Below are 27,301 nucleotides of genomic sequence, written 5' to 3' on the forward strand. Positions count from 1 at the left end.
TGTTGAGGGAGGCAGAGGGCAGACTGGACCTGTCATGGTGAGAGCAGTGGGAACAGCTCAGCCCCCTTCCTCTGCAGCCAGCGATGGGCAAGTCCGCATGATCAGCTGTGGAGCAGACAAGAGCATCTACTTCCGCACTGCACAGAAGGTGAGGTGACCAGGCGTCCCTGAATGGGGCAGTGGGTTTGGGGAAGAGGGGTGGGGTCACTACCATTCCCCTCCCTGAGGTCACAAGAGGTGAGGGGAAGCAAAAGCAAGGCTCTGGGGCCTGGTGAGGCATCTGGGCGTGGGCTTTCCACCGCTGCAGTCTGGAGATGGAGTGCAGTTTACGCGGACACACCACGTGGTGCGGAAGACGACCCTCTACGACATGGACGTGGAGCCCAGCTGGAAGTACACAGCCATTGGCTGCCAGGACCGGAATATTCGGTGGGCATCCCTTTCTCAGGCCCGAGGGGGTCAGCTCATGGGTGTCTATCTTCTTGTCCAGGACTTTGTGCCCCTTGAGCCCACAGAATGAGGACTTTGCCTCACCTAAGAGGTGGTGGCCCTTGGTGTTGGGGAGTGGCTTCCAGAGGGAACAGAGCTGGGGGTGAACGCTGGCTGTGCTGCCCCCCAAGCGACCATGAGTTCCCGCTCATGTGATGAATGTGTGTCTTCACAGGATCTTTAACATCAGCAGTGGGAAGCAGAAGAAGCTGTTTAAAGGGTCGCAGGGTGAGGACGGCACTCTGATTAAGGTGAGGGCTCAGTGGGATGGGTGCCGGGCCAGAGAATGGGGCCACAGAGGGTGCTGGGTGGAGAGGGCCCGGGGCTTCCTGGCCCCATCCAGCGGTGTGTCCACTCCTCAGGTGCAGACGGACCCCTCAGGGATCTACATCGCTACCAGCTGCTCCGACAAGAACCTCTCCATTTTTGACTTTTCCTCAGGCGAGTGCGTGGCTACCATGTTTGGCCACTCAGGTGAGTGTAGCCCTGCTTCTCTCCCCCTGGAACTTTCGCGTTTCTCCCTAGCCTTTTCTGGGTCCCAGCAGAGCTGTCTCTCCCTCCCCTCCAGCCAACCCCCGACCTCCACTGTTGAGAAGACATCTGGCTGGGACTTTGGGCTGGGGGCTCATCAACCATATTTGTTCTTCACAGAGATTGTCACTGGCATGAAGTTTAGTAATGACTGCAAACATCTCATCTCTGTATCAGGGGACAGGTGAGCAGAAGCCAGCTTCCCTGGGATTCTTCCTGTGTCAGTCCCCTCTGTCCCCATCAGTGATGTCTTGGGAAGTAGGGCTGGACGGGCCCGGCACTGGAGGGTGGCTCTGGTCTCCTTGCCAACCCGGGGAGGTGCTGCCCCCTGCAGTCCCCCCGCCCCTCACCCCGCTCTGTGGCTCCACCCCAGCTGCATATTTGTGTGGCGCCTGAGCTCGGAGATGACCATCAGCATGAGGCAGCGTCTGGCCGAGCTGCGCCAGCGCCAGCGTGGGGGCAAGCAGCAAGGATCGTCCTCTCCCCAGAGGGCCGCTGGACCCAACCGGTGAGATCAGGGTGTGGGTGTGGATGCCGGTGGGTGGGCCTCCAGGCTGCTCCTCCTCCTCGCCATGGACCTGCCGTTCAGCAGCTCTGTGTCTCCCCATACCTGTTCCTTACTCGAAGAGCCACCCCGCTGACCTCTCCACCCACCGAGTCTCCTCTCCCCGTCACCGTGCTTGTCTTGGATGCAGGCACGAGGCCCCCTCGATGCTGTCTCCCGGACCAGCTCTCTCCTCAGACAGCGACAAGGAGGGAGAAGACGAGGGCACAGAGGAGGAGGAGCTCCCAGCGCTGCCTGTCCTTGCCAGGGGTGCCACGCACGAGCCAGGTCTGTGCGAGCCTGCGGTGGGCCAGACAGGCACCGGCTGGGTGGGGACTGGATGCATCCTCAGGGGGGCTGAGGGGTGAGAGCAGGGGGTTGAGGCTTTGAAGGGTGTGGGCTGGTAGGGGCTGGCGCTTCAGAGTGAGTGGGCGGGAGACGTGCTCTCTGACTGCCTGTCTCTGTCCAGCCTCGGTGCCCAGCCCAGCCCTGCCCCGAAGCCTGTCCCACTGGGAGATGAGTCGGGTGAGTCACCATTGTTAAAATGTTCTTCCAAGGTTTCAAGGGGTGCAGGATGGTGGAAGCAGGGCTCTCTACACCTGGCGAGGCATCTGGGCGTCGGATCTGCCCAGGTGCCCACCCCCTGTGTTCAAGGAAGCCCCGGGGGTGGTTCCAGGTGCGGGGTGAAGCCCAGGTGAGGCCAGGGGAGATGGCCTACCAGGGTCAGCCACTCTAGGGGCAGCACTCCACTTGTTCAGCCACCTGGGGCCCTGGGAGCAAATGTGAGCAAAGAACCGGTGGAGGTGGGGAGTAGAAAAGGGTCAGAGCTGAACAGTTAGAAGGAAATTTCAAGAAAGTCAAAGGGCCAAAGAATGAAATCTGGAGAAACTTTAGTACTAAAGAAGGTTAGGAGGTAAGCTCAGAACTTCCAGAATAGTTAGGGGGCAAAGGCCTTAAGAGGACCAGTAACTGAACGGTGACTTCGGGTGACCAGGAGGAGGAGAGAGGCTTTCAGAGGCAGCTCAGCCCTCCCTTGTTCCACGTCAGGATTTTAAGCATCAGCGCCTTTCACTGTCAGCAGCAGCTTCATGGGATGAAGGTGGTGTGGGGTCTGGCGCCTTCTGACCAGGCCCTGGGCCTCAAGCCTGGACTCTTGGTTTGTCCTTGGTGCTGTGTATGGACCCGGGGCTGTCCTCGGAGAGGGGGCCTTTTAGAGACTGCCAGGTTGGAGGGGTCCATGACACTGGTGAAGACTGAGACTGGAAGGTCCTCTAGGACAGCACGCGGAGTGAAGCTGAGAGCATGAACTCTGGAGCCAGGCTGCCTGAGCTGGTACCTGCCGGCAGACTGCCTGTGGAACTTGGACCAGTTCCCAAGCCCTGTATGCTTCACTCTCCCTTCAGTACCTACCTCCCAAGGTGGTTGTGAGAATTTCATGAGCTCATACATGTAAAGTGCTCGGCACACACTAGGTGGCGCAGGAGTGTCTGCTGACACTATCGTGTGGCTTACTGTTACTCCTCTCCCACCCCCACCCCATGCCAGGCACAGGAGACGGAGGAGTTCCTGGACCCAGCTCCTGCCACCAACCAAGGACCTAGAAGAAGGGGGCGCTGGGCTCAGCCCGGCGTGGAGCTGAGTGTTCGCTCTATGCTGGACCTGAGGCAGCTGGAGACACTGGCCCCAGGTCCTCGGGGTCCTCACCAGGACTCTCCGGCCATGACCCCTTCAGGTCCTGGGAAGCACAGTTCCCAGGCCCCTGCGACCTCAAGCGTGAGCAAGGTGAGCCTGCTTTCTCCCAGCAGCCTCGAGATCTCCAGGCTGGCTCAGCCAGCCTTGGGCCGACAGCAGTGCCTGAGCACTCATCCTGCAGTGGGTCCTCTGCCCCCGTGGGGCATGGGTATCCTGACCTGCAGAGTCAGGGGGGCTGGTGAGGCTGTGCCTCACTTTCCCCTTGGGTGGAAAAGCAAGGGGTCACCTTTGTCCTGGGTGGGGTTCCCTGGAGGGCTCATGATATGAAGTAGTGGCTGGAGGTTGGCAGCCCAGAGTGCTAATGTGGTTCTTCCAGAGGCTCAAGAACACTGGTTGGAACCCAGCCTGGCTCTTTGGTGTCTGTTCTCGGAGTCGGAGTCTCCCCCAGAGTTGGTGTCCACTGAATCCTTGCTCCCCTGCACCTCCTCTTCAAGACCCTTGCTCACATCAGCAACCCCAGTGATGCCACTCTGTGTGTTTCCAGAATGAAAAGCTCCCCCGGCCTCAGGCTTCCCAACCCTGTTCCTGCCCCCACATCATCAGATTGTTGTCCCAAGAGGAAGGGGTCTTTGCCCAAGATCTGGAGCCTGCACCCATAGAAGATGGTATTGTCTACCCGGAGCCGGGTGACAGCCCCACCCTGGATACCAGGCAAGGGTCCCACAGACCTCTGGGGCCATGCATACCCCACTCTTACATCTTTTCCTTCCCAGTGTGCTGTACTTGGGTGGGGGGCTGGCTCCAGGCACTCGGCTTGCCCACCGCTGCACCCCTGCCTCATCTCCAGTCCTGCTCATGGGGCAGGAGGAAGGCAGGAGTCCATGGGGCTGCTGCTCACCACTGCTCACCGCCTCTTCCTTCCCCTGTTGGCCTCTCTGGCAGTGAGTTCCAGGTGCAGGCACCAAGCCGAGGGACCCTGGGAAGAGTGTATGCAGACAGCAGGGGCTCAGAGAAGCATAGCCCTGATAGTGCGTGCTCTGTGGACTTCAGCAGCAGCCGCCTTTCCAGCCCTGAGCACCCCAATGAAGGTGAGGCTGCAGCCCCAGGGAGGGCCAGGAGCACAGTGGGAGTGGAGGCTCCGGCGACAGATGGGTGCAGCGTGATGCTTCTCTCCCCCTCCTCCACATCCAGACTCTGAGAGCACGGAGCCCCTGAGTGTAGATGGCATTTCCTCAGACCTTGAAGAGCCAGCCGAGGGTGATGAGGAAGAAGAGGAAGATGAGGGGGGCACTGGCCCCTATGAGGTGCAGGAGGGCAGCCCCCATACCCCGGACCAGGAGCAGTTTCTGAAACAGCACTTTGAGACTCTGGCCAACGGGGCTGCTCCAGGTGTGGTCAGACTGGTCATTGCAATCCTTCCTTCTTTCCTCCTTGCCCAGCAGAGAGGGAGGGTCCAAAGGCAGGCCATGCCCAGGGTGGCCTTCTAGGGGAGGGAGAGTCTGGAGTCAGAGCTGGCTTCAAGTCGTGGTTTCTGTCACCCTGGCAGGGGGTCCAGTCCGGGTACCAGAGCGGACAGAGTCTCGGAGCATCTCTTCACGATTCCTGTTGCAAGTGCAGAGCCCGTCACTCAGGTACTCTCCCACACAGCCCAAGCTCTCCTGACCTTGCAGTGCTCCCAATAGGGCCTATCCTGCCCTGGGGCGGCCTGAGCCCTCTCCTCTCCAAGGCTCCGTCTTCCTTGCCCAGCAGCACTGCGCCCTCCAGCTTTGTCCTGGCTGATTTGGTGCCCACTCTTCTCTCCCAGCACCCCTCAGTGCACTGTCTTGTTCAGGGAGCAGCTCTGAGCCTTCTCTGGGCCTTCTTCTACATTTCCTCCCTAGGGAACCATCCCCATCTTCCTCAAGCCTGGCAGTGACATCGAGACTGGCCCAGGGGCTGCAGGTTTCTGGTGAGCAGCCAAGAGGCAGTGGTGCCAGTCCTCCAGGAGCACCCCCAGAGGCTGAGCCTTCCCCTGGAAACCCTGTGCTGTTGCCGCGACGCCGTCTTAGCCCGGACAGTGGCTGGTCCCCCAAGAGAGTGGCTGCAGCCGGCCCCACAGGTGGACTCCAGAAAGCCCAGTCGGTGCAGAGTCTGGTACCACAGGGTGAGGCACCCAGGGGGCTCAGCTCCAGGGGTGGGGTGTGTGGAGCACATGGGCATGCTCGAGGAAGGTGGCCTCATGGAGCCCTGATGTGTCACTGGGCTTGCAAGTCAGTGTCCGTTAGTGGGTGTGTAAGGGTGCAGCAGCTCCTAGGGAGCTGAGCCTTAGCACCTGGGACGTCTTCCTCACCCCCTGACCCGTGTGCGTCTCTGTCTCCTCTACAGATGAGGTCCCTCCACCAGGCCTGTTGCTCTCACAGGAGGTGGAAGCCCAGGGGTGCCTGCGCTCCTTGCCCACAGCTGATCGCCGTCTGTCTCGGCCCCACTCGTACCAGAGCCCCACCACCAGTTCCATGGCCAAGATTGCCCGCAGCATCTCTGTTGGGGAAAACCTGGGTCTGGCTGCTGAACATCAAGCTCCTGCCCCCGTCCGCATCTCACCACTCAACAAGCTGGCCCTGCCCAGCCGGGCTCACTTGGTCCTGGATATCCCAAAGCCACTGCCTGATCGTCCCACCTTGGCCACCTTCTCACCTGCTACCAAGGGCCAGGCCCCTGGTGAGGCAGAACAGCTCAGCTGCCTAGCGGGGCTAGGAAAGGCTCACAGTACAGCTGAGAGGCGGGCCTGTTCAGGGGCGGGCGCCACTCCCAAGCCTAGGACAGAGTGCCAGGCTCAGCCTGGGCCCAACAGCCCCCGTGCCCAGCAACTGCCGGCCAGCAGCCTCCTCCGAGGCCCTGTGAACTTGCAGCCCCCACCCCTTGGGAAGACTCCCAGCCCTGTGGAATGTGCCAGGCCAGGGGCAACCCTGAGCCGGGACTCAGGTGTGCACCGCTCCCCAGCTCTCATCTCCCGCCCCATCCTCTCTCTCCCGTCTTGTCGGCCGCTCTCTGGCTCCATCTCATTTCTGTGGGTCCAGCCTCTGGTGTTTCTCATCCTGTCTGCTCCTGTTTCGGTCTGTAAGTCACACCCCTGATGGTGAGACACTCTGGCTAACCTTTATGGGCTCTCTATGACCCACTTCCCCTTCATTGCCCTCTAGCACCTGGGGCTGGAGCGGGCCCTCTCCTCTGGACCATGTTTCCTGTGTGGTATTGGGAGAGTGTTGAGAACGAAGGAGGCCAGAGGAAGGGACTCAGGGCCTGTGGTGCTGGACAGGGTTGGGGGTTGGGTTGGGGTAGGCCTCTCTTGCTCTGAGCGGCCCCTGGGTGGGCAGTCTGGAAAGGACGACTCTTCTGGGCCTTGCTGAGCTGTGTCTGTCCCTTCCAGAACCAGCAGTGAGCCTGGAGCAGTGCGAGCAGCTCGTGGCTGAGCTCCAGGGCAGTGTGCGCCAGGCCGTGCAGCTCTACCACTTGGTATGTGTTGGGTACCCCCCTCCCCCTCTCCCCGTCTGCCCAGCAGGAAGACAGAGCACGTCAGGGGTGCTGGTTGAGTACCTAGCACACAGTGCTAAGGCTCTTCCACTGGGAAGTGGGGGGACAGTTATGAACTCTGAGGAGGCGAGGGGCTTAGGAACCAGGCCAGGCCTTTTGAACTTGAGTACGTATCAGTCATTTCTGGCTAACAGCTGGAGGAGACATCCTCAGACAGGAGGGGACGGTGTAGAGAGCTCTCATGTTCTAGTTTGCTTAGGACCATCCAGCTTATGCCTGTTGTCCAGGTATAATTATTAATAGTATCCCTTTTCATATTCAGAAATGATTTGGCCACTCTGAACATAGGGGACAGTCCCACAGGGGCTGAGATTTGAAAGAGGAATTGCTAACAAGATGTAGATGGTGCCACATCTGATGGTTACCCCCAGGGTCTGCCTCTATCCCCTAGCCTCTGATCATACTTGCTGATCTTGGTGTGCAGAACTCCTGGCCACACCCAGCAGGGCATGCAGTCCCTTCTTGGGTGCAGGCTAGACCCAGTCGGGGCCCCTCCCCTTTCTGCATCCGTTCACAATCCCCTCCACTGTTCCTCCAACTCACTTCAGGGGTCCCATTGCAGGTGGCCAGCTGTAAGACACCCTCGGTGGAACAAAGTCGCATCACCCAGCTCCTCAGAAACACGTTCTCTTCAGTGCGGCAGGAGCTGGAGGCCCTGGCCGGGGCAGTGATGGCCAGCCCGGGCGGGAGCCCTGGGGCTGTGGGGGCCGAGCAGACACAGGCCCTGCTGGAGCAATACTCAGAGCTGCTGCTTCGAGCTGTGGAGCGGCGCATGGAACGCAGACTCTGAGTTCCAGAAGCCTGTCCCCAGTGAATGCTCCCCCCATTCCAAACTGCATCTCTCCACTCACCAAAACCTGCAAGGATGCTTGGAGTGGAGAGCAGGGATCCATGCTCAGTGGGGCCATGGCTTTTGCAGCTGTTCCTCACGGGACCCCTGTATTTATTAATTTATTTCCCTGACTGTTGCCTCACTCTCTTGGAACTCCTGCCTCTACAGCCATCTGGTGGCTCACGCAGGGGCAGATCTTGGTCTTTGTCATCTTGGTGCTGTGAGGAGTCAGAGGGCAGCCTGCCCCACCTGGGGCAAGTCCGGAAAGGCCTGCCCTCCCTTCTTAGAAGCCATTTGAAATTACTGCAGGGATCAGCTCCCTGGGGTGGAGCACACACAGGGTATCCAGGAGGGTAGAGGTGAGAGGTGATCTGGTGTCCTTGCCCTCTGGCCAACGGCGGCGGAACTTCACCTCTACCTCCATGCCCCCTCCCACACCAGCTTACTGCCCTGATTGCCAGAGCGGGGGTTGTCTGTTTTCCCCACTTGCTGGCAGTTCAGAAAGGCAGAGCCCTCTGGCCCTCTGGAGCCCTCCCAGCCATTAGGAAGCTTGAGTTGGTGTCAAGGCCTGAGCCCCCACATTCCACTCCCATTCCCCGCTCCAGGGGGGCCCTAGCATTGTCTCTTCCTGTGCCCCCTTTCTCTCCTGGCCGGAACTTGTGGAGCCAGCTGTGGGATGTTGCTGCAGGACAGTAAAGCCCTCTGCTGGGCAAACATCAAGCCCTGGCCTCCTTTCCTCAGCCCCTTGGCCTTCCCTGTTCTTCAGCCCTGGTCCCCCACAGGCTGCTGAAGCTGAGGCCACCTTCTCCCTTCAGCCTGAGTGATGCTCAGTCAGAAGCCTGTGTTGGAACTTCCCTCGTAGTTTACAGGGCGCTGGCCCACCTTCTAAGGACCTTGGCCACAGAAGAAACCTACACGAAGGCACACACACACACACACACACACACACACACACACACACACACTGAGTGTTCACTGCTAGACCCCTCGGCTGGCTGTGTGCCTGCTTTCCTTTCACATCCCACACACACACACACACACACCCCCCCCCCACACACACACCACATACCACACCACACACACACACACACATACTGTGCTGGCTGACGTGTGCCTGCTTTCCTTTCACATCCCACACACACACACACACACACACACACACACACACAGCACACACCACACCACACACACACTGTGCTGGCTGATGTGTGTCTGCTTTCCTTTCACATCCTGCCCCTGACTTCATCACTCTGGCTCTTACCAAGAATATGAAGAGGGATGAACACACTAAGCCTGGATTCTGGATTCTTGGTTTTCACAGCCTAGCTGATGTGTAATGGCCCAGAGTATCTGTTTTGGGTAGGAGGAGCCTCCTCAAGCGGAGTGCTGGGCACCAGGTGTGCTGGAGGCTGGAGAGAGGGAGGCCCATGGGGCTGCAGCAGGGGCCAAGAGACACGAAATGTGGTAGGTGGGCCAGGTAAGTGGTAGAGGTGAGGGGACAGAGTTAGGAGGGTAGTGTTAGGGGTGAGGGGAAGGAGCCAGGGTACAATGGGCAAGTAGAGTAGGACCAAGTACAGAAGCAGCTGTGGAAGAGTTGGGGTGAAGAATGTGTCTCTAGGCCCTGCTGCTTCCTCTGCCTCAGGTAAGTCAGGGCAGCTCTGCTACAGCTCCAGCCTGGAAAGCTGTGTCCCTGTGGGCTCTGCTGGCGCTGTGGGTGGAGGCTTGAAGTTGGATTCTCAAGGGTGCCCAGCTCTGCTTGCATTAGTCACCTGAACAGGTGACCCCTATTTCACCTTCACTCTTCTCTACTACCACCACCTGCATGGCCAAGCTGCCAAGAAATCCTGGCCGAGGAACTCTCAGAGCTGAGTGTGGACCCCAAGAGGCCACAGCTGCCCTTGTCATAGTTAGAAATCCGCTCCCCAGGTACCCCTGACCAGCACAGCAGCTGCAGTCTACTGCAAGTGGGGCTCAGGCCTGGCCCTCTGGGCTGGGTTCCTGGCCACCCTCAGCCAGTCTATCCCTCATGAGGACGGAGCGACACTCCTGCTGAGGTTTGTGGGAAGGTGGCCACCCTTTTGATTACCAACCCCCACCCCCGCCCAGCGTGGGAAGATGTTGTGGTCGGCGCCCGTCCCCTTCTGCATGTCTGAGGCCACCGGCAACTGCCGCCCCCGTTCAGATCTGCCCTGACCCAGTTTTGAAAGCCCCTTATTTATAACTTTTATACTTGGCCCAGGCCATGGCGCTTCCCCCACATCCCCAGGTCTCACAGGGCAGAGGCTGTTTTTAACATGTCCGTTTGTATTGATGTATGAACTCGTCAATAAACACAATCATTTGCTAACTCTGGGTTGTCAGCGAGTGGGCCGGGCAACAGAATCTGTGGTGGCGTGGGGGTGGGGCAGTTGGCGGCTGCGACTGCAGCCACGGTGGGGCGGGAGGGGACGACGAGGCGGCCTCGGGGACGCAGCCCCGAGCTCAGGAGTGAGGCCGCAGGGGAGGGCGGGGCCTTAGGGCCGGGGCGGAGTCTTGAGGAGGGAGGGGCGGGGCCTCGGGGCGGCGGCGTCATGGCGGAGGCGGCTTTGGACGCTGTGCGGAGGGAGTTACGAGAATTCCCGGCTGCGGCAAGGGGTGAGTGGGCTGGCTTGTTGACTGCCAAGCAACCTCAAGACGCGGGAGCGGCCTTGGGCTTACCGGGAACCGGGTTCCAGAGCTGGGTGCGCCCTGGTCCTTCCTGGGCCGCTGATACCAGGGTGCACCCTGTTTCTTGTCTTCAAGGAGCTTGGAACCTCGTGCACATGAATGGCCCCTGTAATCAGTCTTGCGCAACCCCGACCCCTCGGCCCCCTGGGTGGGTCCTCCTCTCCCCTCCTCCCGTGTTCCCACACCTTCGTGGCTCCCTGGGGTGACTCTTCGCCTATTCCCAAGGCCCGGTCTAGTCTTGATTCTGGCGCTTGTTCTGTTTCCCACCGTCAGCCCGCACCGAGTAACTGGGGCTCTCTGTTGTCTTTTCCACCCTTCTCTGTTTTGAAGTCTTTATAAAGTTTCTTCCTCTGGATCGCTTCCTTCAGGATTAGACGCCTCCAAGCCAGGAGCGCTGCAGAATTTCAGGATGATTGGAGGCGGCTGTACTAGAGATCCCCTGCTGGGTTTTTATTTTTTCCCTCTCATTCTCTCCCTTTTCTCTTTATATTTTTAAGCAATGTCTTATCACTGAATAGTAACATGGGCACGTTGTTTAAAAACCAGCAGACTTATGTAATGTAAATGTCCTTCATTCCCATTCTAGGTTGCTTCCTTCCAGCAGTACTCTTATTAATATCCACACACACACCTATGACTGGATATCTCCCTTTTTATACAAATGGTAGCTTGTTAAGCACACTCTTCTGGTTCCTTAAATCTTCTAGGTCCATCTAAGTCTTCTTAGTCTTTTCCACATCTGTGTACTAATGCTGTTATTTGCTTAATTAACCCCCTCTTGGTAGGCATTTAGGTTATTTTTCAACCTATTGTTTTTAATACAGCATTCAATACTTTGAGTATTTAACAAATATTTAGTAAGCACTGCAGTGTGCCAGACTCTGTTCAATATGTTTAGGATACATCACTAAAACAGATCTCTGCCCTCAGAGCTTACATTTTAAGTGAGAAGACAGTTACCTGTAGGCACACTAGATGAATAAATCATAGAGTAGGGAAAAAATGGGCTAGAAGATAAGTAGCTTGGGGTAAAAAAGTAAAGCACAGTGAGGAGACTCAATGTGGCAGTGGGCCAGGTTACACTTTGAAATGAGAAGGTCAGGGTGGGCCTCTGACAAGGTGACATTTGAGCACTGGCTTGAAGGAGGGGAGCGGGTGCGCGAGCAGACCTCTGAGAGAAGAGAATTCTAGGCAAGGGCATGCGGGTCACATGCTGTAAGGTGGGAGTGTGCCAGGTGTGTCCAAGGATCAGTGAGGAGGCCAGTGTGGCTGGAGCAGAGTCTTTGTGCACATTTATGTTTTTGTTGGTTAAATTCCTAGCAGAAGAAATGTCAGACCAAAGGAATTGTTTGGGTCCTTTATGAAATTCTCCGTTTGAAGCCTCAGGAGGGAATAGTGGCCATTCGTTAAAGGAACTCTAAATGGTGAAAAGTAAAACTGAAATAATTGCAGGAAATACAAAGGGTTAAAAAAAAAAAGCAGTTTCCACATAATATAAGAGTTCTAGTGAGAATAATAGGGAGATTTATTGGGACTTCGCTGGTGGTCCAGTGGTTAATAAGACTCTGGCTCCCAGTCCAGCGGGCATGAGTTCAGTCCCTGGCTGGGAAATAGAATCCCTCGTGCCACATGGCATGGCTGAAAAATAAATAACACAGTGGCTATGTAAATCAGCCATACATCAGAACAGAATAGGGAGATTTATTGAGCCCCACAAGGTGACTGCTTGGATGGGCTGGCATGACTGGGGAGATCATTGCCAGATTCCTCCCTCTTTTCCCATATCTGCCTGACCCGTTCCATCTTGCTTTTTGAGCCAGTGGAGTAAGCACACTTCCTTTTCAGGTTTTCCTGGGTCCCCCAGAGTCTTCCCACTCAGTTTCCATTTTTGATCTAACGCCATTTCACTTTCCAGCTGTTTGCAAGGCCCAGATGACCGGTGTGGAGAGGCGGTCATGATAGAGACCATGAGCCCAGAGGTGAAAATGAGTGCAGTGCCTACTGGGAGAGCGTGTCGTAACCGCCCACTGGCGACGAACATTCAGGCTAGACCGCAGGGATGAAAATAACAGCGAAGCCTCACACTCTGTGTAAAAGCCAGGAGGAAGGCATTCCTGTGTGAGCAGCAAAAACAAAGTTGGGCACCCCCTGAGTAGAGTGTGTGCTGAGGGGCAGGCCCCAGAAGGAAGGAAGCCGGACTGGAAGAGTAGGTTGGGGCTCATCACAGAGCACTTTGAATATGTGCCAAGGCCGACTGTGTTTCGTCAGGAGCAGTGGTTAGCCATCAAAGGACTTTTTACTAGGGTGTGACGAGATTGTATTTTAGGAAGATGACAGGGGCCAGGATGAAGGATTTTTTTGAGAAGGAGTGGAATTCAGCCCAGGAAACCAGTTAGTTCACTGCAGCAATCATCCAGCCGGAAGATGTTGGAGACTTACATTCAACCATTAAGCAGATATTTACTGAGCACCTACTGTGAGCCAGGTACTATTCCAGGTACTGGGGATACATCAGTGAATAAGACAAGCATCCATGTCCTCATGGAGCAAACATTCTAGCAAGAAAAACTGATAAATAATTGGGATAAGTAAAATATATAGTGTGTAAGGTGGTGATAGATGATAGAAAAGAAAAACAAAACGGGCATAAGGATATTGAGGGCAGGTTACAATTTTAAAAATAGTGGCCAGGGAGGAAAGCCTCATCAAAGTGACCTTTGAGGACCTAAATGAGCTAACTTTGTGGATGCCAGGAGAGGAAAGGGGTATGTGGTGTGGCTTGAGACACATAGGTAGTAGAATCAATGGCAGGTAGAGATGATCAATAGGATGCCCGGAGTGAGGGAGATGGAAGAGTCAAAAGAGGTTTTTGTTAAGAGTGACGGAGGGCCGTTACTGATACCCGCGCAGGTGGCGCACCGCAGTCTGCCCACAGGCACACGGCAGTCTTGGGTGTCTGAGGTTGGTGATGCTGTTCGGTAAGACAGAGCAGACAGTTCAGCCCTTACTTTTCCTCCAATGGTTTCATGCAGCAGCTTGTCTCCCCAGTTAGGTTGTAAGCTTCTTGAGATGGTGCTCGGATCATCCCTTAATACCTCCGTGATGCCACGGCAAGGACGGAGCACATTTTGGGTGCTTCCCAGAGATCCTTGGCCCACTCATAGCAGCACTGGCCTTGGGGCCTCAGCTCTACTCACTTTGGAGCTCCCAGTGCTGCCCTCCATGGCTGCCTTTCCTAATGGATGCCAGGAAGTTGGCTACTCCAGAGTGGGAAGGCCAGGGGTCCCCTGGGCAGGGCCGGACATGGCCCCGTGGAGCATTTGGGTTGGGCCTTGTGGACATCCTGGTGTGTTTATGGGTGTTTCACACTTTCTTCCTTAAACTTCCCTCCTCATTCTTCTATTCCTGGCTGTCCAGGGTCCCTTGGTCACTGTTAGGCCTTGCTCGGTGACACAGAAGCCTGCTGGAGTGGGCATCTCTTAAACGCGGGCAGTGGGGCAGCCACTGGGTACTGTTGGTGTCAGCCCCTCCCCCAACTCTCTCTCTCTCTCAGAGCTCAGCGTGCCTCTTGCTGTTCCCCACCTGGACGAGCCCCCCAGTCCCCTCCACTTCTACCGGGACTGGGTCTGCCCCAACAGGCCCTGCATCATCCGAAACGCCCTGCAGCACTGGCCAGCCCTCCAGAAGTGGTCCCTCCCCTACCTCAGGTGGGGGCTGCCCTGGGCAGGGTGTGGGCAGTGCTTTGGGACCTCCAGGGCTGAGCTGAATGTTCCTTCCTCCAGAGCCACTGTGGGCTCCACAGAGGTGAGTGTGGCAGTGACCCCAGATGGCTACGCGGATGCCGTGCGGGGGGACCGCTTTGTGATGCCTGCTGAGCGCCGCCTGCCCCTGAGCCATGTGCTGGACGTGCTGGAGGGCCGAGCCCAGCACCCTGGGGTTCTCTACGTGCAGAAGCAGTGCTCCAACCTGCCCACCGAGCTGCCCCAGCTGCTGCCTGATGTGGAGCCCCATGTGCCCTGGGCCTCTGAGGCACTGGGTGAGTGGAGGCGGGGCCGCAGTGGGGAGGAGACGGGAGGGTGGGAGCAGCCTCCTTCCTGTTTCTCTCCCCTTGGTGATGGCAGCCCACATTCTCGGCCCCACAGATCCCTAGGCCTTGACTTCATTTTGATGAACCACTGAAGATTGCTGCTCTTCCACCTGCCCCAGGGGACAGAGGTCCCTTGCCATGCTTGCCCACCTCTGCCCCTTCGCCCTGCTCTTCCCTTGGGACCCCACTGCTCCCTTCCCAACATCACCGCTGGTGACTCCCAGCCTGGCCTCTCCTAACTCGCGCTCTGTCCTCTGACCCACAGGGAAGATGCCTGATGCTGTGAACTTCTGGCTGGGAGAGGCAGCTGCAGTGACATCGTGTAGGCGTCGGGAGTGCAGAGCAGGGGAGGAGGTTGTGGGGAGGAAGGTGAGGTGCAGAGTGGAAGGCTGACCTTGGATGGAAATTGGACTGCCTGATCTTTAAAATTTCTTCTGGGGTTCTGGGGCTCAGATCCATCAGAGGGCCTTCCCTGACAGCTCCAGGTGGGTGGAGATGCCCACAGCATTGGACCTGGGGGACACTGCCTCTTCTAGGTCCCTAGAAAGCGCTGAAGGCCAGCTGAGTCAGGGTGGACTCACAAGAAGCCTATTAGTGTGAATTTCCCTCTTGGTGAAGATGAGCCCAGGGCCTGGCGAGGGTCTAGTCCCTGGCAGGCAGAGATTGGAGATGCCCAAAGGCCTGCCAGACTCCCTTCATGGCATCCTCTTGAGCCTGCTGTGATTCCGTGTGCTCTTCTGCCACATCATAAGCTTTCTTGGGGTGCAGGGCCCCGAGCGCAGTCGTCTCTGCCCTCCTGTGGCCCTCTCCTCATAACCCTGCCTGCTGGGCCCTCGGTGTTCGCAGTGCATAAGGACCATTATGAGAACCTCTACTGTGTGGTCTCGGGAGAGAAGCACTTCCTGCTGCATCCACCCAGTGACCGGCCCTTCATCCCCTATGGTAGGGGATACAACCTGGGAGGGGCCGGGGAGCCCCGTGGTGGAGGGAGGGCAGTGGGGAGCCCCAGGCGGGCGGGGGACACCCTGGCCCCCGTGCCCCTGCACTCGGAACACGAGGGAGTGGGGGTCACACCCCAGGCCTTTTGAGGATCCTCAGACTCTCTCCCTCTGGTTTCAGAACTGTACACACAGGCAACCTATCAGTTAACCGAAGAGGGCTCATTCAAGATGGTGGATGAAGAGGCCATGGAGAAGGTGTCTGCCTTGTTCCTGGGCCCCGGGAGAGGGGAGGCAAGGAGCCTGGACTCTGAGGAACAGGCACCAAAGAGATGGCGAGGTGGCGCTTTGCTGAAGAATCCCTCCTTCTGGGCTTCCCAGTGCTGAGCAGGGCAGGGCCCAGGGCATTTACCTCCAGGGACAGAGTTCGGCGCCTGGGGGCTTTGGGCCTGCTCCCTGGAGTCTGCCATGTCCCCAGGTGCCGTGGATCCCCCTGGACCCTCTGGCTCCAGATCTGGCCCGGTACCCCAGTTACTGCCAGGCCCAGGCGCTTCGCTGCACAGTGCGGGCGGGTGAGATTCTCTACCTGCCGGCCCTTTGGTTCCACCATGTCCAGCAGTCCCATGGCTGCATTGCTGGTAAGGGGCGGCCCAGGTCACTGTGGGTGGGTGGGGAAGTGGGGAGTCTAAGTCAGAAGGGGGACCCTTGTGCTCTGGTTTCTGTTTTCCCCTACAGTGAATTTCTGGTACGACATGGAATATGACCTCAAGTACAGTTACTTCCAGCTGCTTGACTCCCTCACTAAGGTCTCGGGCCTCAACTGACCAAGCCCTGGTGAATATCACCAAGAACTACCCGTGGAAAAGGCCACACCTCTCCCAGGCTGGTCAGCTCTAGAGGCAGCCTGGAGCCAGAGGTGCTGGCTGTCAGCCAGGTGGGGCTTAGGGTCAGCTCGAGAGGCTTGGGAGGTGGCCTGGAGGACCAGGAGGTGCCGGGCAGGTCTGGGTGTGAGCTCCCAGGAAGCTGGCACCCAGGTGAGGCAGCATCCTGTTCTGGAAGAGGAGGGGACTTGGGCGCTGCCTCACCTCTCATCAGCACCATGACCCATGACCTTGTGCCACTTACTGCCTCACAACAGTGGTGTCCTATCTGTAAAACGGAGATAATGATGGTTTCTACCTCACGGGGTGCTGGGAGTGCTATCTGTGAGCCTGGCACAGAGGAAGTGTTCAATAAAAGGCATTGATGACTCAAGTGTGCTGAGAGTCTCTTGCCGTTGCCTTCCATGGTCTGCTGAGGGCTGGAAGGTACAGGTGAACATTTTGGAGTGATGGTAGTTGCGGTGAGGGCTGGGTCTAGGCTGGGGCCTGTGGACGAGACCCCTCTGTCCACCACAGCCGTCACAGCCTCTCTGGGGCATTCATGCAGACCCCAGCCTTGCTGTAAAAGTGGCATGGAGCTCATGGGCTCAGAGCCTGCAGAGCTCTTCCTAGCTTCACTCTGGACCTATTCTCCTCCAGCTCTAGGGCAGCTGGTGGGGTCTGGGGTCCTGGGGGTCACCGTTGTTTCTCTCACAACAAGCACATTATGTTTTGGCTGCCCAGTATGTAGGATCCTGGTTCCGTGACCAGGAATGACCGTGTGACCCTGCAGTGGAAGCATGGAGTCTCAACCGCTGGACCACCGGGGAAGTCCCTGGCATGCAGCTTTGAAGGGCTTGTTTCATAGAACAAGCCACAGCTCTGCCTGGTTATGCTGGGGCCCGGGGCGCTCAGATCGACCAGCACTCCTTTCAAGACCAGGTGGTTCTGTCACACCGGCTCCAGGAGGGTGGGAAAAGGCCTGTGACGGGGGACACGGCTCAGGTCTGCCGCTGCCCTGGGGCTTGCTCCCCACTTTCCAGACCTTAGCAGTCCCTCCTGCACCCTACCCCACCTCCAGCCTCCTGCTCAGCCTCTGACAGCTCTCCTGGGCCCCTCGTCATGGTCCAGGCAGGGAGGGTAGGGCTGAGGCGAGGCCCAGGTGGCGCTCGCTGGAGAGAATGGGTGTTCAGGTGTGTTGAGCCCCCATCAGGAGGGCGCCAGTGGCTGTGTGTAGGTTTAAGGTATCTCATTTCCTGGGCAGGTGGCTGGTCCAGGAGTGGGCGTGGGGCTTGGGTGGGGCAGAGGTGGCTGGGAGGAACAGGAGGAGCTTGGGGCCCGCTGGGACGTCTCTGGCTCTGGGCCGTAAAGCTGACAGTCCTCAGCCTTGCAGACACTGCCATTACTCCTTCCTCCTGAGGACGCTGCCTCATGGCTCTGGTAAGACCCAGAGGGCACTGGTTCCTGCAGCCTGGTTAGCGCTGTTTCTTTAGGGAGTGGTAGGCTTCTCCAGATGTTTGCCAGCCTTGGACCATGGTGGGGAGCAGAAGCCAGGGAAGAGGTCTTGGGATGAAGGCTCATTCAGTGTTCTTCCTGCCCTAGAGATGGGCTCCAGGCAGAGCTCCCTGGCATGGTGGATTCAGGCCCTGAGAACTCAGGCTCCCAGCTACCGTCCTGGGGCCCCAGAGGCAGCAGCTGCTCTGGCATTGCTTCTGACTCAGTTGCTTGGAGGTGTGGGGGCCCCAGGGTTGACAGTGATGGATGAGCTTCTCCAGCTCTGCCCCTGGACTCCATCAGGGCCCTTCTGAGGCAGGGCTGAAGGCCAGAGGAAGAATGGATTAGCACAGGGTGTCCAATCCCCAGATCCAGGGTTGTGGGTCTGGATGGAGCCACATGGGGACCATCCTTAGCCTGACCTTGGAGGACCTGGAGGACCAGTCAGCCTGTGGGTGAGCTGATCACTGCTGTCCTTAGACCAGTGGAGAGCCCATTTCCAGAACTTCTGGCCAGGGATGGGGAGTATGGGAACAGCTCCATTAGGGGGACCAAGGCCAGGCAGAGGCCCACCATACCTCTTTCCTTCCCTCCGTAGCCTCCTCACCTCCTCTGCCACCCTGGGGTCCCTGCTACCCAAGATGAGACTCGAGACTGCTTAGTAAAGGGGAGCCGGGGATGTGGGGTAGAAAGAGTAAGGGTACTGAACCGGGAACTGAAGGGAAGTGTGGGGGTTGAGAGCACAAGTCGAGCTAGCCTGGTCTAGTCCTGGCCCCGATCTCAGGCAAGCACTTCTATTTCCTTGTGGGTTTGGTCATAATAAGTAGTCCCCATGCACAGAATGGCTGTGTGATTAAATCGAGTTAGGCTGCATCAAGCCCTTGGACTGGAGCCGGTGTGGAGTGTTGTGTAACTGTTGGCAGGCGTCATCAGAAGATACCGTAGCCACCTTTTGACTCAGGACTCTGGTTGGGGGAGGATGGACCCAGGGCTGGGCAGGGCTTGTCCTTTTGGTTCAAGATTAGGCCTCAAGGTGTCACCCCGCCTCCCTTTTGGGCCCACCACTGGCCGTAAGCCTTTTTCTCTCTCCATCCTCTGCAGGCAAAGGTGCCTGGGACCTGCTTACTCACTATTCGTGTCCTGCAGGCCCGTGGCCTGCCCTCCAAGGACCTTGGTGAGTGCTGGTCCTGGGGAGGCAGTGGTTTTGCAACTTCAGAGCCAGCCAGGGCGGTGGGGAGAGACGCAAGTAGGCTGGGTGTGTGTGGGCTCCTTGAGGGTGCAGAGAGGAGGCAGTGGATGGAATGTCGAGGTCAGGCCCCTGCCTCCTGACCAGCCCCGTTCTCTGGGTGTTCTGGGACTGCCAGTGATGGGAGGATGCAGACTCTGGGCGGCTGGGCTGGGAGGGACTCTTGGCTGTCGCCCTTGCTTCCTCCCCACAGTGACCTCCTCTGACTGCTACGTGACCCTGTGGCTGCCCACGGCCTCCAGCCACCAGCTGCAGACGCGCACAGTCAAGAACTGCAGAAACCCTGTCTGGAATCAGAGCTTTCACTTCCGAATCCATAGCCAGATCAAGGTGGATGGGCGTCAGCCCTGGCCCCGCTTGCTCTCCCCCACTGTTGCCTCCCAGCCTCTTGTTCCCTGCCTCACCCCCTCTTCCTGCAGGCCCCTCACTCTATTTCCCTTTCAGAACATCGTGCATCTTAGAGTCTTTGACCAGGACCTTCTGACCACGGATGACCCTGTGTTGTCAGTGCTGTTTGACGTGGGGACCTTGCGGGCTGGGGAGACCCGGCGCAAGAGCTTCTCGCTGAGCCCTCAGGTAAGGCTGTGTGCGGGGCCGTGGAGGGCCTTGGCCCAGGGAGGGGCTGCTTTGGAGGGTCACCAGGTACATGGCTCTCTTCTCCAGTGAGTGATCCAGGAGTCCCAGAGGCTCTGTCAGCCAGGAGCTACTGGGCAGTCTTGTCCCTGCCCCTGTCGTGGCCCCTAAGCCAAGGGCAGGGTTCTTGGAGCAGTCCAGGGAGGGTGGACAGTAACTCTCCTCACAGCTGGGACCGTAGCAGCCCAGGTGTCTGGGGGATTTACAGACACACACACACACTGTCTCTCTCTCTCTCCCCTCACTGTTTCTAACTTGCTTCTTTCTCCCTCCAGGGTGAGGAATGCCTGGAAGTTGAATTTCGGCTGCAAAATCTGTGAGTCGGGCTGTGGGGCTGTTCCCAGGTGGGAGTGATTCCTTCTGGGAAGGACAGAGCCTAGTACGCCCAGAGCTGACACCCCTTTCCTGGGAGGTGTCTGGGGTGGAGGAGGAAAGCCCAGGTCTCCTTGGGGGCTGAGAACCTGGGAATGTGGATTCTTGCTGAGGGTCACTGGGGGCTCTTTCCAGGACTGATGGCGCTGAGTGCCTCTTCAGCAATGGCATCCTAGTGGTGAGTCTAGAACACCCCACCATACCGTCTGCTTGCCCTCCTTCCGGGCCTGAAGCTCAGGCCCACTGCAGGGGTTGGGTGCAGCTGTTGGAGGGCCCTGGGATTTCAGTTCAAGAAGATCCCACCGCAAGCAAATGTTTTGTCACTCAGGGCCAAGGTGAAAAGGTGTCAAGGAACAAGAACCGGAGTCCTGGGAAGGGTGGGGTCTCTACAGGGGAGGGGCTCGAGTCTGAGGGGCTCTCTTTACACCCAGGCCCGGGAGCTCTCCTGCTTGCATGTTCGACTGGAGAAGGCAGGGGACTTTCAGGGTGAGTCCCTGACCTGCTGGGACCCACCGGGATAGCCCCCTGGCTCTCAGCCTTTGTTGTCCCCTTTCTGAGGGGACCTTGTGCTCGTCGCCCCCAACTCTTGGTCAGGAGCAGGGGGCAGGGGATGCATCCCCGCTGGGTCTTTTCCCCTCAGTCCTCAGAGGGCTGCGGTGGGGGCCCATCTCCCAGCCTAGCTCTGGACCAGACTGCCATCTCAGTAGGGGGAGGGGCATGCCCCCACCCTCATTCCAGACCCCTTAAAGTGAGACAGGGGCCTCTGTGGGCTGAGATCACACTCCTAGCCTCTCTGCTCTGGTTCCTACTTCCAGAGTCGGAGGGCAGAGTTCAGCTTGTGGTTCCTGGGTCCTGTGAGGGTCCACAGGAAGCCTTCGTGGGTGCCGGCTCCTTCCGCTTCCATTGGCCGGCCTGCTGGGAGCAGGAGCTGAGTATTCACCTGCAGGTAGTGCCCGCTTCGGCCTGGGTGCCATCTCTGTGTTCACCCCCAGCTTCTCCCGGCACCCCCGGCAGTCAGGCACGCTGGGAGGTGTGGGGTGACCTCGGCCTCCTCTCCCCTTCCTGCTGCTGCTTGCTCCCTCCTAGGGCAATCGCAATCTGTCTTAGGTCCTCTTCATCCTCCCTGCAGGATGCCCCCCAAGAGCAGCTGAAGGTGCCCCTGAGGGCTCTGCCCTCTGGCCAAGTGGTGCGACTCGTCTTCCCTACGTCCCAGGTACTGGTCACCGGAGGAGGAAAGCCAGATGCGCATTGTGGGTGCAGCCCTTGAAGACCTGTCCTGCTGTAGCAGCTCCTGTCCTTGGCCCCCACCCTGGACGAGGGCCAGGCTAGGGGAGAGGGGTTCTCAGGCCTGGCCCCTGTGGAGATGGCTGGGGCCCAAGGGAGCATCGGGCCATCAGAGGATGTGAATGGGGCTGGGGTGAGGGGAGTGAGGTGGCCCAGCTTCATGACTGGAGTGTTCATGGTTTTCAGGAGCCCCTGATGAAAGTGGAGCTGAAAAATGAAGAAGGGTGAGAGGCCACCTGGGCACTGGGGAACGTCACGGGGGACAGGTGCCGGGCACTCAGCCTGGAGGGGAGGACACAGGGAAGCCCCTAGCGGGACGGGCCACTGACAGTTCTCTCAGAGGCTCAGGGGTTTGCTCCCATTGTGGCATGTGCGGTGTGGGAGGTTTGGCAGTTGAAGGCTCTTACTGACTTTTTACTCTCATTCCTGATTCAGCCAGAGGGGTGTATACCTAGCCTGGTGCCTGGTGCCTGGGAGGCACTTGAGAAATGTTTGGCTGGGAATGTGGATGGAAGGCAGGAGAGTGGTTAGAGGTGCAGAGCAGGCAAGGAAGCCCAGAGAAGGGCAGTCACGCCCCTTGGGGGGCAGCTGTGTGGGCGGGCCTCAGCTGAGCTGCAGGAGACGGGCAGAGTCATCCGCACTAGCCAGCTGCAGGATGAGGGGCCAGCTCCCACCAGGAAGAGGAGGGAACGTCATTTCTGCCCGCTCTGGAGCCGTTTCTGGGTGGGTGAGGGAGAGGGGCTGAGAGGCCCGAGCAGATTGATGGTGTTGGGTCCCGCCGCTTTCCTGCTCTGTGACTCTGCAGTGCTGCTTCCCCAAGGATGTCCCCACCAGGGTCTGGGGTCGCCTTCTCCCCTCAAATCCACACATCAGCCTTCAGTCAGGACACCAGAGGTGGGGCGAGGGTTGGGGAGAAGAGAGGTGAGAAGGATGGTGGTGAGCTTTTCAGGGCAGGCCCAGCTTCGTTCTCTGATGATCCCAGGAGCTGCTTCATGGTCCCTTCCTTCCCACCAGACCCAGGGAACTGGCTGTGCGGCTGGGCTGCGGGCCCTGTGCTGAGGAGCAGGCCTTCCTGAGCAGGAGGAAGCAGGTGGTAGCCAAGGCCCTGCAGCAGGCCCTGCAGCTGGATGGAGACCTGCGGGAAGAGGAGGTCTGGGGACCGTGTGGGACTAGGGCGGTGTCTTTGGGCCCAGATGCTGGCACTGGTTGTGCCCTAACCAGACCAGCACTGGTGCCAAGCCTGCTCTGCCTCCTGCATTTGATGTTGTCAGGAGCTTGATTGCATCAAATGCAGAGCATGGCCTGAGCCACCAGGAGCCTGTGAGCTTCCCCACTGGGCTAACCTGCCTTCTCATTCTTGTTCCTCAGCCTGGTCCAGGTGTTGAGGCTGGGCTCCGGGTGACTGACCAGTGAGCTGTACAGCCTCAGGGCCCCCTGCTGGCCTGGGGCCGCTCCTAGGGAGATGACCTCTTCCTGAAAGAGGGAGTGGAGTGGCTATGTGGGAGACTTTTGAGGTGACCCTGGGGCTTCAAGAAAGTAATCACCAGAGTCCTTAGGGGTTAGGTGTGGAGATGAGGCCTGGAACCTGTCCATTTTTTCTGAGTTCTTAAAACCAGACAGGCCTGACCCTAGCAAGCCTACTTCCAACTAGACCCTTTCCAGGTCTGACTAGAACTGGTCCCGGGAGCCCCTATTAGATCTTGACGAGGCTGAGCTGTGGGTGAGCTGAGTGGTCCCTTGGATTGCTACCGCCTCTTCCTGTGGCTTGACCTTCCCTCTCCCTAGGGCCTCTTCGAGCCCCGTTGTCTTCTCTTCTAGATTCCAGTGGTTGCTGTTATGGCCACTGGTGGTGGTATCCGGGCCATGACCTCACTGTATGGACAGCTGGCTGGCCTAAAGGCGCTTGGCCTCTTGGATTGTGTCTCCTACATCACGGGGGCCTCGGGCTCCACCTGGTGAGCTTGAGTGCAGAAGCCTACAGGTGGCTAGCTGGGCTGTGGCAGGAGGGGGTAAGGTTCTATTAAACTCCACAGGCCTCTCTGACCCAGTTGGAAAGGTGCTCCAGGGGACTGTGGAAGGTGTCTTTCCGGCTGCTGCCCTAAAATAGAGCCCAAGGCGTGCAGTGGGGTTCTGGTGACAATCCCTCCGGCTTTGGCTTTTTCCCAGGGCTTTGGCCAACCTCTACGAGGATCCAGAGTGGTCTCAGAAGGACCTGGCAGGGCCCATCGAGTCACTGAAGACCCAGGTGACCAAGAGCAAGCTGGGTGTGCTAGCCCCCAGGCAGCTACTGCGGTACCAGCAGGAGCTGGCTGAGCGTGCCCGCCTGGGCCACCCGACCTGCTTCACCAACCTGTGGGCCCTCATCAACGAGGCGCTGCTACATGACGAGGTGTGGGCAAGGGCAGAGCAGGGCAGGGTGGGGTGGCCAAAGCCAGGGCACAGTATGGAGATGGGGAGCAGCTCTGGGCAGTAGGGGCAGGAGAGGCCCCAGGAGACCACAGCGTTAAGTTCTCATTCCCTTCCCCTAGCCTCATGACTACAAGCTCTCAGACCAGCGGGAGGCCCTGAGTCGAGGCCAGAACCCCCTGCCCATCTACTGTGCTCTCAACACCAAGGAACAGAATCTGACCACCTTTGAATTTGGGGGTGAGTAGTGCTGGAACCAAGACCTGTGCTCTCACAGTCGGTGGAGTGAGAGGCAGCCCAGCCTGTGTGTGAAGGTGGGCGTTACACCTGCTCTGCTGGGCCAAGAGCCTGTCATCCCACCAGAGACACTCAGGCTTTGGGACGGAGGCGGGGCCATGGGTCCTTGCTTGGGGTGCCAGCAACAGAGCTGAGCCTCCTGATCACAAGGCTTCCTGACGTGGGGCCCGTGGTGGGTGTGTGGGGCCTGAGGGTCCTCAGGTTCCAGGCCCCACCGTGAGGGTGTGTGGTTCTTCACAGAGTGGTGTGAGTTCTCCCCGTATGAGGTCGGCTTTCCCAAGTACGGCGCCTTTATCCCCCCCGAGCTCTTCGGCTCTGAGTTCTTCATGGGGCGCCTGACAAAACAGCTTCCTGAGTCCCGCATCTGTTTCCTAGAAGGTGAGGGGGTCTGGGAGAAGCTGGGGACTTGGGGAGAATGGGCCTGGGCAAGATGGTGGGGTCGACTGTCTCAGCTCAGTCGTGTCCTGGCCCTGGATGGGTGGTGGGAAGGGTCAGGTTGTGGTGAGGTGGGGGACTCTCTTCCTCTTGGGTCTCCCGCTCAGGTATCTGGAGCAACCTGTACGCAGCCAACCTCCAGGACAGCCTGTACTGGTCATCCGAGCCCAGCCAGTTCTGGGACCGCTGGGCACAAGCTCGAGCTAGCCTGGGTAGGTGCCTAGGTTCTTTCACCAGGATGGGAGAGGCAGCTTGTGGGGAGCATGGAGGTGACTCTCAAATTTTGTGAGTCCGCAGAGGCTGGAATAAAGGTCTGAGGGTCCCTTTGCCCTTTTTGACTGCAGAAAAGGAGCAGGTCCCTCTTCTGAAGATAGAAGAGCCTCCCACGGTGGCCGGCAGGATAGCGGAGGTTTTCACCGACCTTCTGACGCGGCGTCCACTTGCCCAGGCCACCCACAATTTCCTACGTGGCTTCTCCTTCCACAAGGACTATTTCCAGCATCCTCACTTTTCTGCCTGGAAAGGTCCCTGCTCTCCCATATTTTCCCACGGCCATCTGAGCCTTGGGATCCTGATCAGACATCCACTCTCTCCAGTCCCTTGGCCCCACACCCTCTGAGCTCAGCTCTCTGGGTTACTTGGAGTGAGAGCCACTCTTCCTCTCCTTATGCTGGGGTCAGGGCCCGTCTGTGGGACCTTGGGAGTTGAGGCTCTGGGTTGGCAGCAGAGAGCAGGAGCCAGAGGGACGAGCCTCCTCCTGGCAGCAACATTAGGCTAGACGGGCTGGTGCCCTCAGCACCAGTGACAGCTGTTCCCCACCTGATCTCCCAACCTTTCCAGCTACCAAACTGGACGGCCTCCCCAACGAGCTGACACCTGCAGAGCCCTACCTTTGCTTGCTGGATGTTGGGTACCTTGTCAATACCAGCTGCCCACCCCTCCTGCCGCCCACACGGGACGTGGACCTCATCCTGTCACTAGATTACAATCTCCATGGAGCCTTCCAGGTGGGCTGTGGGCAGGCTTGGGAGGTGGGGCAACCCTAGGCCTGACCTCAGGCGGTCTGACATCCTGACTCCAGTTTCTGGGCCAGCTTCCCTTTGTGACCGCAACACCACATGAATGAAAAGCTGTGAATTCTATGAACTCTCCCCCCGGGGAACTTACTCTGCTCAGGAAGTTGGAATGATGGGCAAGCTGGCGAGATTTTAAAATGTATTTCCTATTTGGGTCTCCTTTGCTGTGTCTGCAAAGATCTTGGATCCTGTTGGGTCCTGGATCTTTGAGACTCTTTGTTTAGAGTTTCTGTGTGGGTCCCAGGAAGTATTTTTGCCTCCCAGTGGCAGAAGCTGGGTGTTAGCCGCCAGCTTCATTGAGCCCAAAGGAGCTGCTGCAGAAGGGCTGCCCGGTTTAGAGCATTGATCTCTGGCCTGTTGGGTCCAGTAGTGTTTGACTTGGTGTCTTAGCAGACCTCCACTTATTAGTCAGTTCAGTGTGGAGGACACTGGGAGCCCATGGGGCCCTCCTGCTGAGCCCACTTCTGCCCACCCTGCAGCAGCTGCAGCTTCTGGGTCGGTTCTGCCAGGAGCAGGGCATCCCGTTCCCGCCCATCTCGCCCAGCCCCGAGGAGCAGTGCCAGCCCCAAGAGTGCCACCTTTTCTCGGACCCCACCCGCCCTGACATCCCTGCCGTGCTGCACTTCCCTCTGGTCAATGCCTCCTTCAGGGACCACTCTGCCCCTGGTGAGCCACAACCTCCCTCCTCTGTGTCTCCCCCCAGGTGACCCCCAAACCCATCCTCCACCCCCAGCAGGCATCCCCCATGGCCGGGCTGCACTCTCCCCACAGGGGTCCGACGGACAGCCGAGGAGCAGGCGGCTGGGGAAGTGAACCTGTCTGAATCCGACTCCCCCTACCACTACTCGAAGGTGACCTACAGCCTGGAGGACGTGGACAAGCTGCTCCGCCTGACGCAGTACAACATTTGCAACAACCAGGAGCGGCTGCTGGAGGCCCTGCGTGAGGCCATGCAGAGGCGGAGGCAGCGCACGCAGCGCCGGCCCGAGTGATGGGCGGGATGGGGCCGCGTCCAGCCCCATGGCCCCCGACTCTCTTTGAGGCTCACTTCTTGGCCGCCTTGCTGTTCTGGTTGAGTTGGGGTGACCACCAGCTTCCGGAACCTCTAGCGGTTTGGACGGCCCAGTTGTGGTCTCCAGCCCTCCGAGGGGCTCCCCAGGGTGCACTGCCTGGCACTATCCAGACATTGAATCCACCGGCACCCCTGCTGTGGGCACCCTGGGGTAGGTGGAGGATTTTAAATGGGGGCTGTGGCCTGGTCTCCAGGATGTGGCCAGAGATTCAGAGGTTCTGGGCAGTGTGGGCCATATTTGTATAGGCACACAGAGCCCCATGACCTGGTGTGTCCTTTTGCTTCCTTGCTACCTTGAGTAGCTAGCTGTACAGGGTGAAATAGAGCACTTTATGTATCACAGAGATGCATACAAATGTGAGGTGTGACAGATTACTGTTACTGCTGCCGAAAAGGGAGAGGGCATCCCACCTCTTGGTTAAGCATGGTAAGGACGGGTGTAGAAAACAAAACCTCTCCCGAGGCGCCTTGCAGAGCGGGCAGGTCAGCTTGGGCTTCCCTTGCAGAGCAGGCTGTGAGCTCATGGCCGTGTCTGTTCCACCCAAGATCACGCTCTTCAAGCAGAGAGGAGGCCATCTTGGCCAGGGTATCGGGGGTGGGCCTTGCTGCTGCAGCTCTGGCCCTGCCCAGATGACTCACAGGTAATGCCAGCCAGCACTCCTGTCCTCACCCGGGGACTCAGTCGAAGGGCTGCTTCCTGTCCCACAGTAGGGGCGGCCAGATGCGGGACCAGATGA

The 27,301-nt window shown here is 58.4% G+C and overlaps 2 protein-coding genes across 3 annotated transcripts in view; both read left to right on the plus strand.

Moving 5' to 3' along the window:
* MAPKBP1 (mitogen-activated protein kinase binding protein 1) overlaps window positions 1-9,953 on the plus strand; it is a 51,572-nt gene extending 41,619 nt beyond the window's left edge. For both annotated transcript variants that reach the window (XM_052646133.1, XM_052646134.1), the window contains 17 exons: window positions 78-148; window positions 308-429; window positions 665-740; window positions 852-963; window positions 1,141-1,204; window positions 1,394-1,528; window positions 1,716-1,852; window positions 2,034-2,089; window positions 3,110-3,346; window positions 3,801-3,967; window positions 4,199-4,344; window positions 4,448-4,645; window positions 4,803-4,887; window positions 5,137-5,399; window positions 5,621-6,217; window positions 6,663-6,748; window positions 7,389-9,953. In XM_052646133.1, the coding sequence (XP_052502093.1) occupies window positions 78-148; window positions 308-429; window positions 665-740; window positions 852-963; window positions 1,141-1,204; window positions 1,394-1,528; window positions 1,716-1,852; window positions 2,034-2,089; window positions 3,110-3,346; window positions 3,801-3,967; window positions 4,199-4,344; window positions 4,448-4,645; window positions 4,803-4,887; window positions 5,137-5,399; window positions 5,621-6,217; window positions 6,663-6,748; window positions 7,389-7,616 (2,780 nt within the window). In that variant the 3' untranslated portion in view covers window positions 7,617-9,953. The remainder of the gene's footprint in view (window positions 1-77; window positions 149-307; window positions 430-664; window positions 741-851; window positions 964-1,140; window positions 1,205-1,393; window positions 1,529-1,715; window positions 1,853-2,033; window positions 2,090-3,109; window positions 3,347-3,800; window positions 3,968-4,198; window positions 4,345-4,447; window positions 4,646-4,802; window positions 4,888-5,136; window positions 5,400-5,620; window positions 6,218-6,662; window positions 6,749-7,388) is intronic.
* Window positions 9,954-10,228: 275 nt separating this feature from the next.
* PLA2G4B (phospholipase A2 group IVB) lies at window positions 10,229-27,229 on the plus strand. Its single transcript, XM_052646559.1, has 25 exons — window positions 10,229-10,292; window positions 13,918-14,071; window positions 14,147-14,400; window positions 14,717-14,773; window positions 15,298-15,393; window positions 15,571-15,647; window positions 18,845-18,917; window positions 19,183-19,319; window positions 19,434-19,565; window positions 19,898-19,938; window positions 20,130-20,172; window positions 20,426-20,480; window positions 20,810-20,940; window positions 21,124-21,207; window positions 21,465-21,502; window positions 22,293-22,428; window positions 23,097-23,233; window positions 23,445-23,667; window positions 23,807-23,924; window positions 24,222-24,359; window positions 24,524-24,628; window positions 24,761-24,940; window positions 25,257-25,423; window positions 25,972-26,158; window positions 26,264-27,229. Exons 1-25 carry the CDS (start codon window positions 10,229-10,231, stop codon window positions 26,482-26,484), a joined length of 3,048 nt encoding a protein of 1,015 aa, XP_052502519.1. The 3' UTR covers window positions 26,485-27,229.
* The last annotated feature ends 72 nt before the right edge of the window (window positions 27,230-27,301 follow it).

This window comes from Budorcas taxicolor, chromosome 10, assembly GCF_023091745.1.
Source record: "Budorcas taxicolor isolate Tak-1 chromosome 10, Takin1.1, whole genome shotgun sequence".
NCBI lineage: Eukaryota > Metazoa > Chordata > Mammalia > Artiodactyla > Bovidae > Budorcas > Budorcas taxicolor.

Coding starts and splice junctions, on each gene's coding strand:
- PLA2G4B (XM_052646559.1), top strand. CDS start 10,229: ATGGCGGAGGCGGCTTTGGACGCTGTGCGGAGGGAGTTACGAGAATTC. Junction 19,320..19,433: donor GAATCCATAGCCAGATCAAG/GTGGATGGGCGT, acceptor TTTCCCTTTCAG/AACATCGTGCATCTTAGAGT. Junction 24,941..25,256: donor TCACTTTTCTGCCTGGAAAG/GTCCCTGCTCTC, acceptor CAACCTTTCCAG/CTACCAAACTGGACGGCCTC.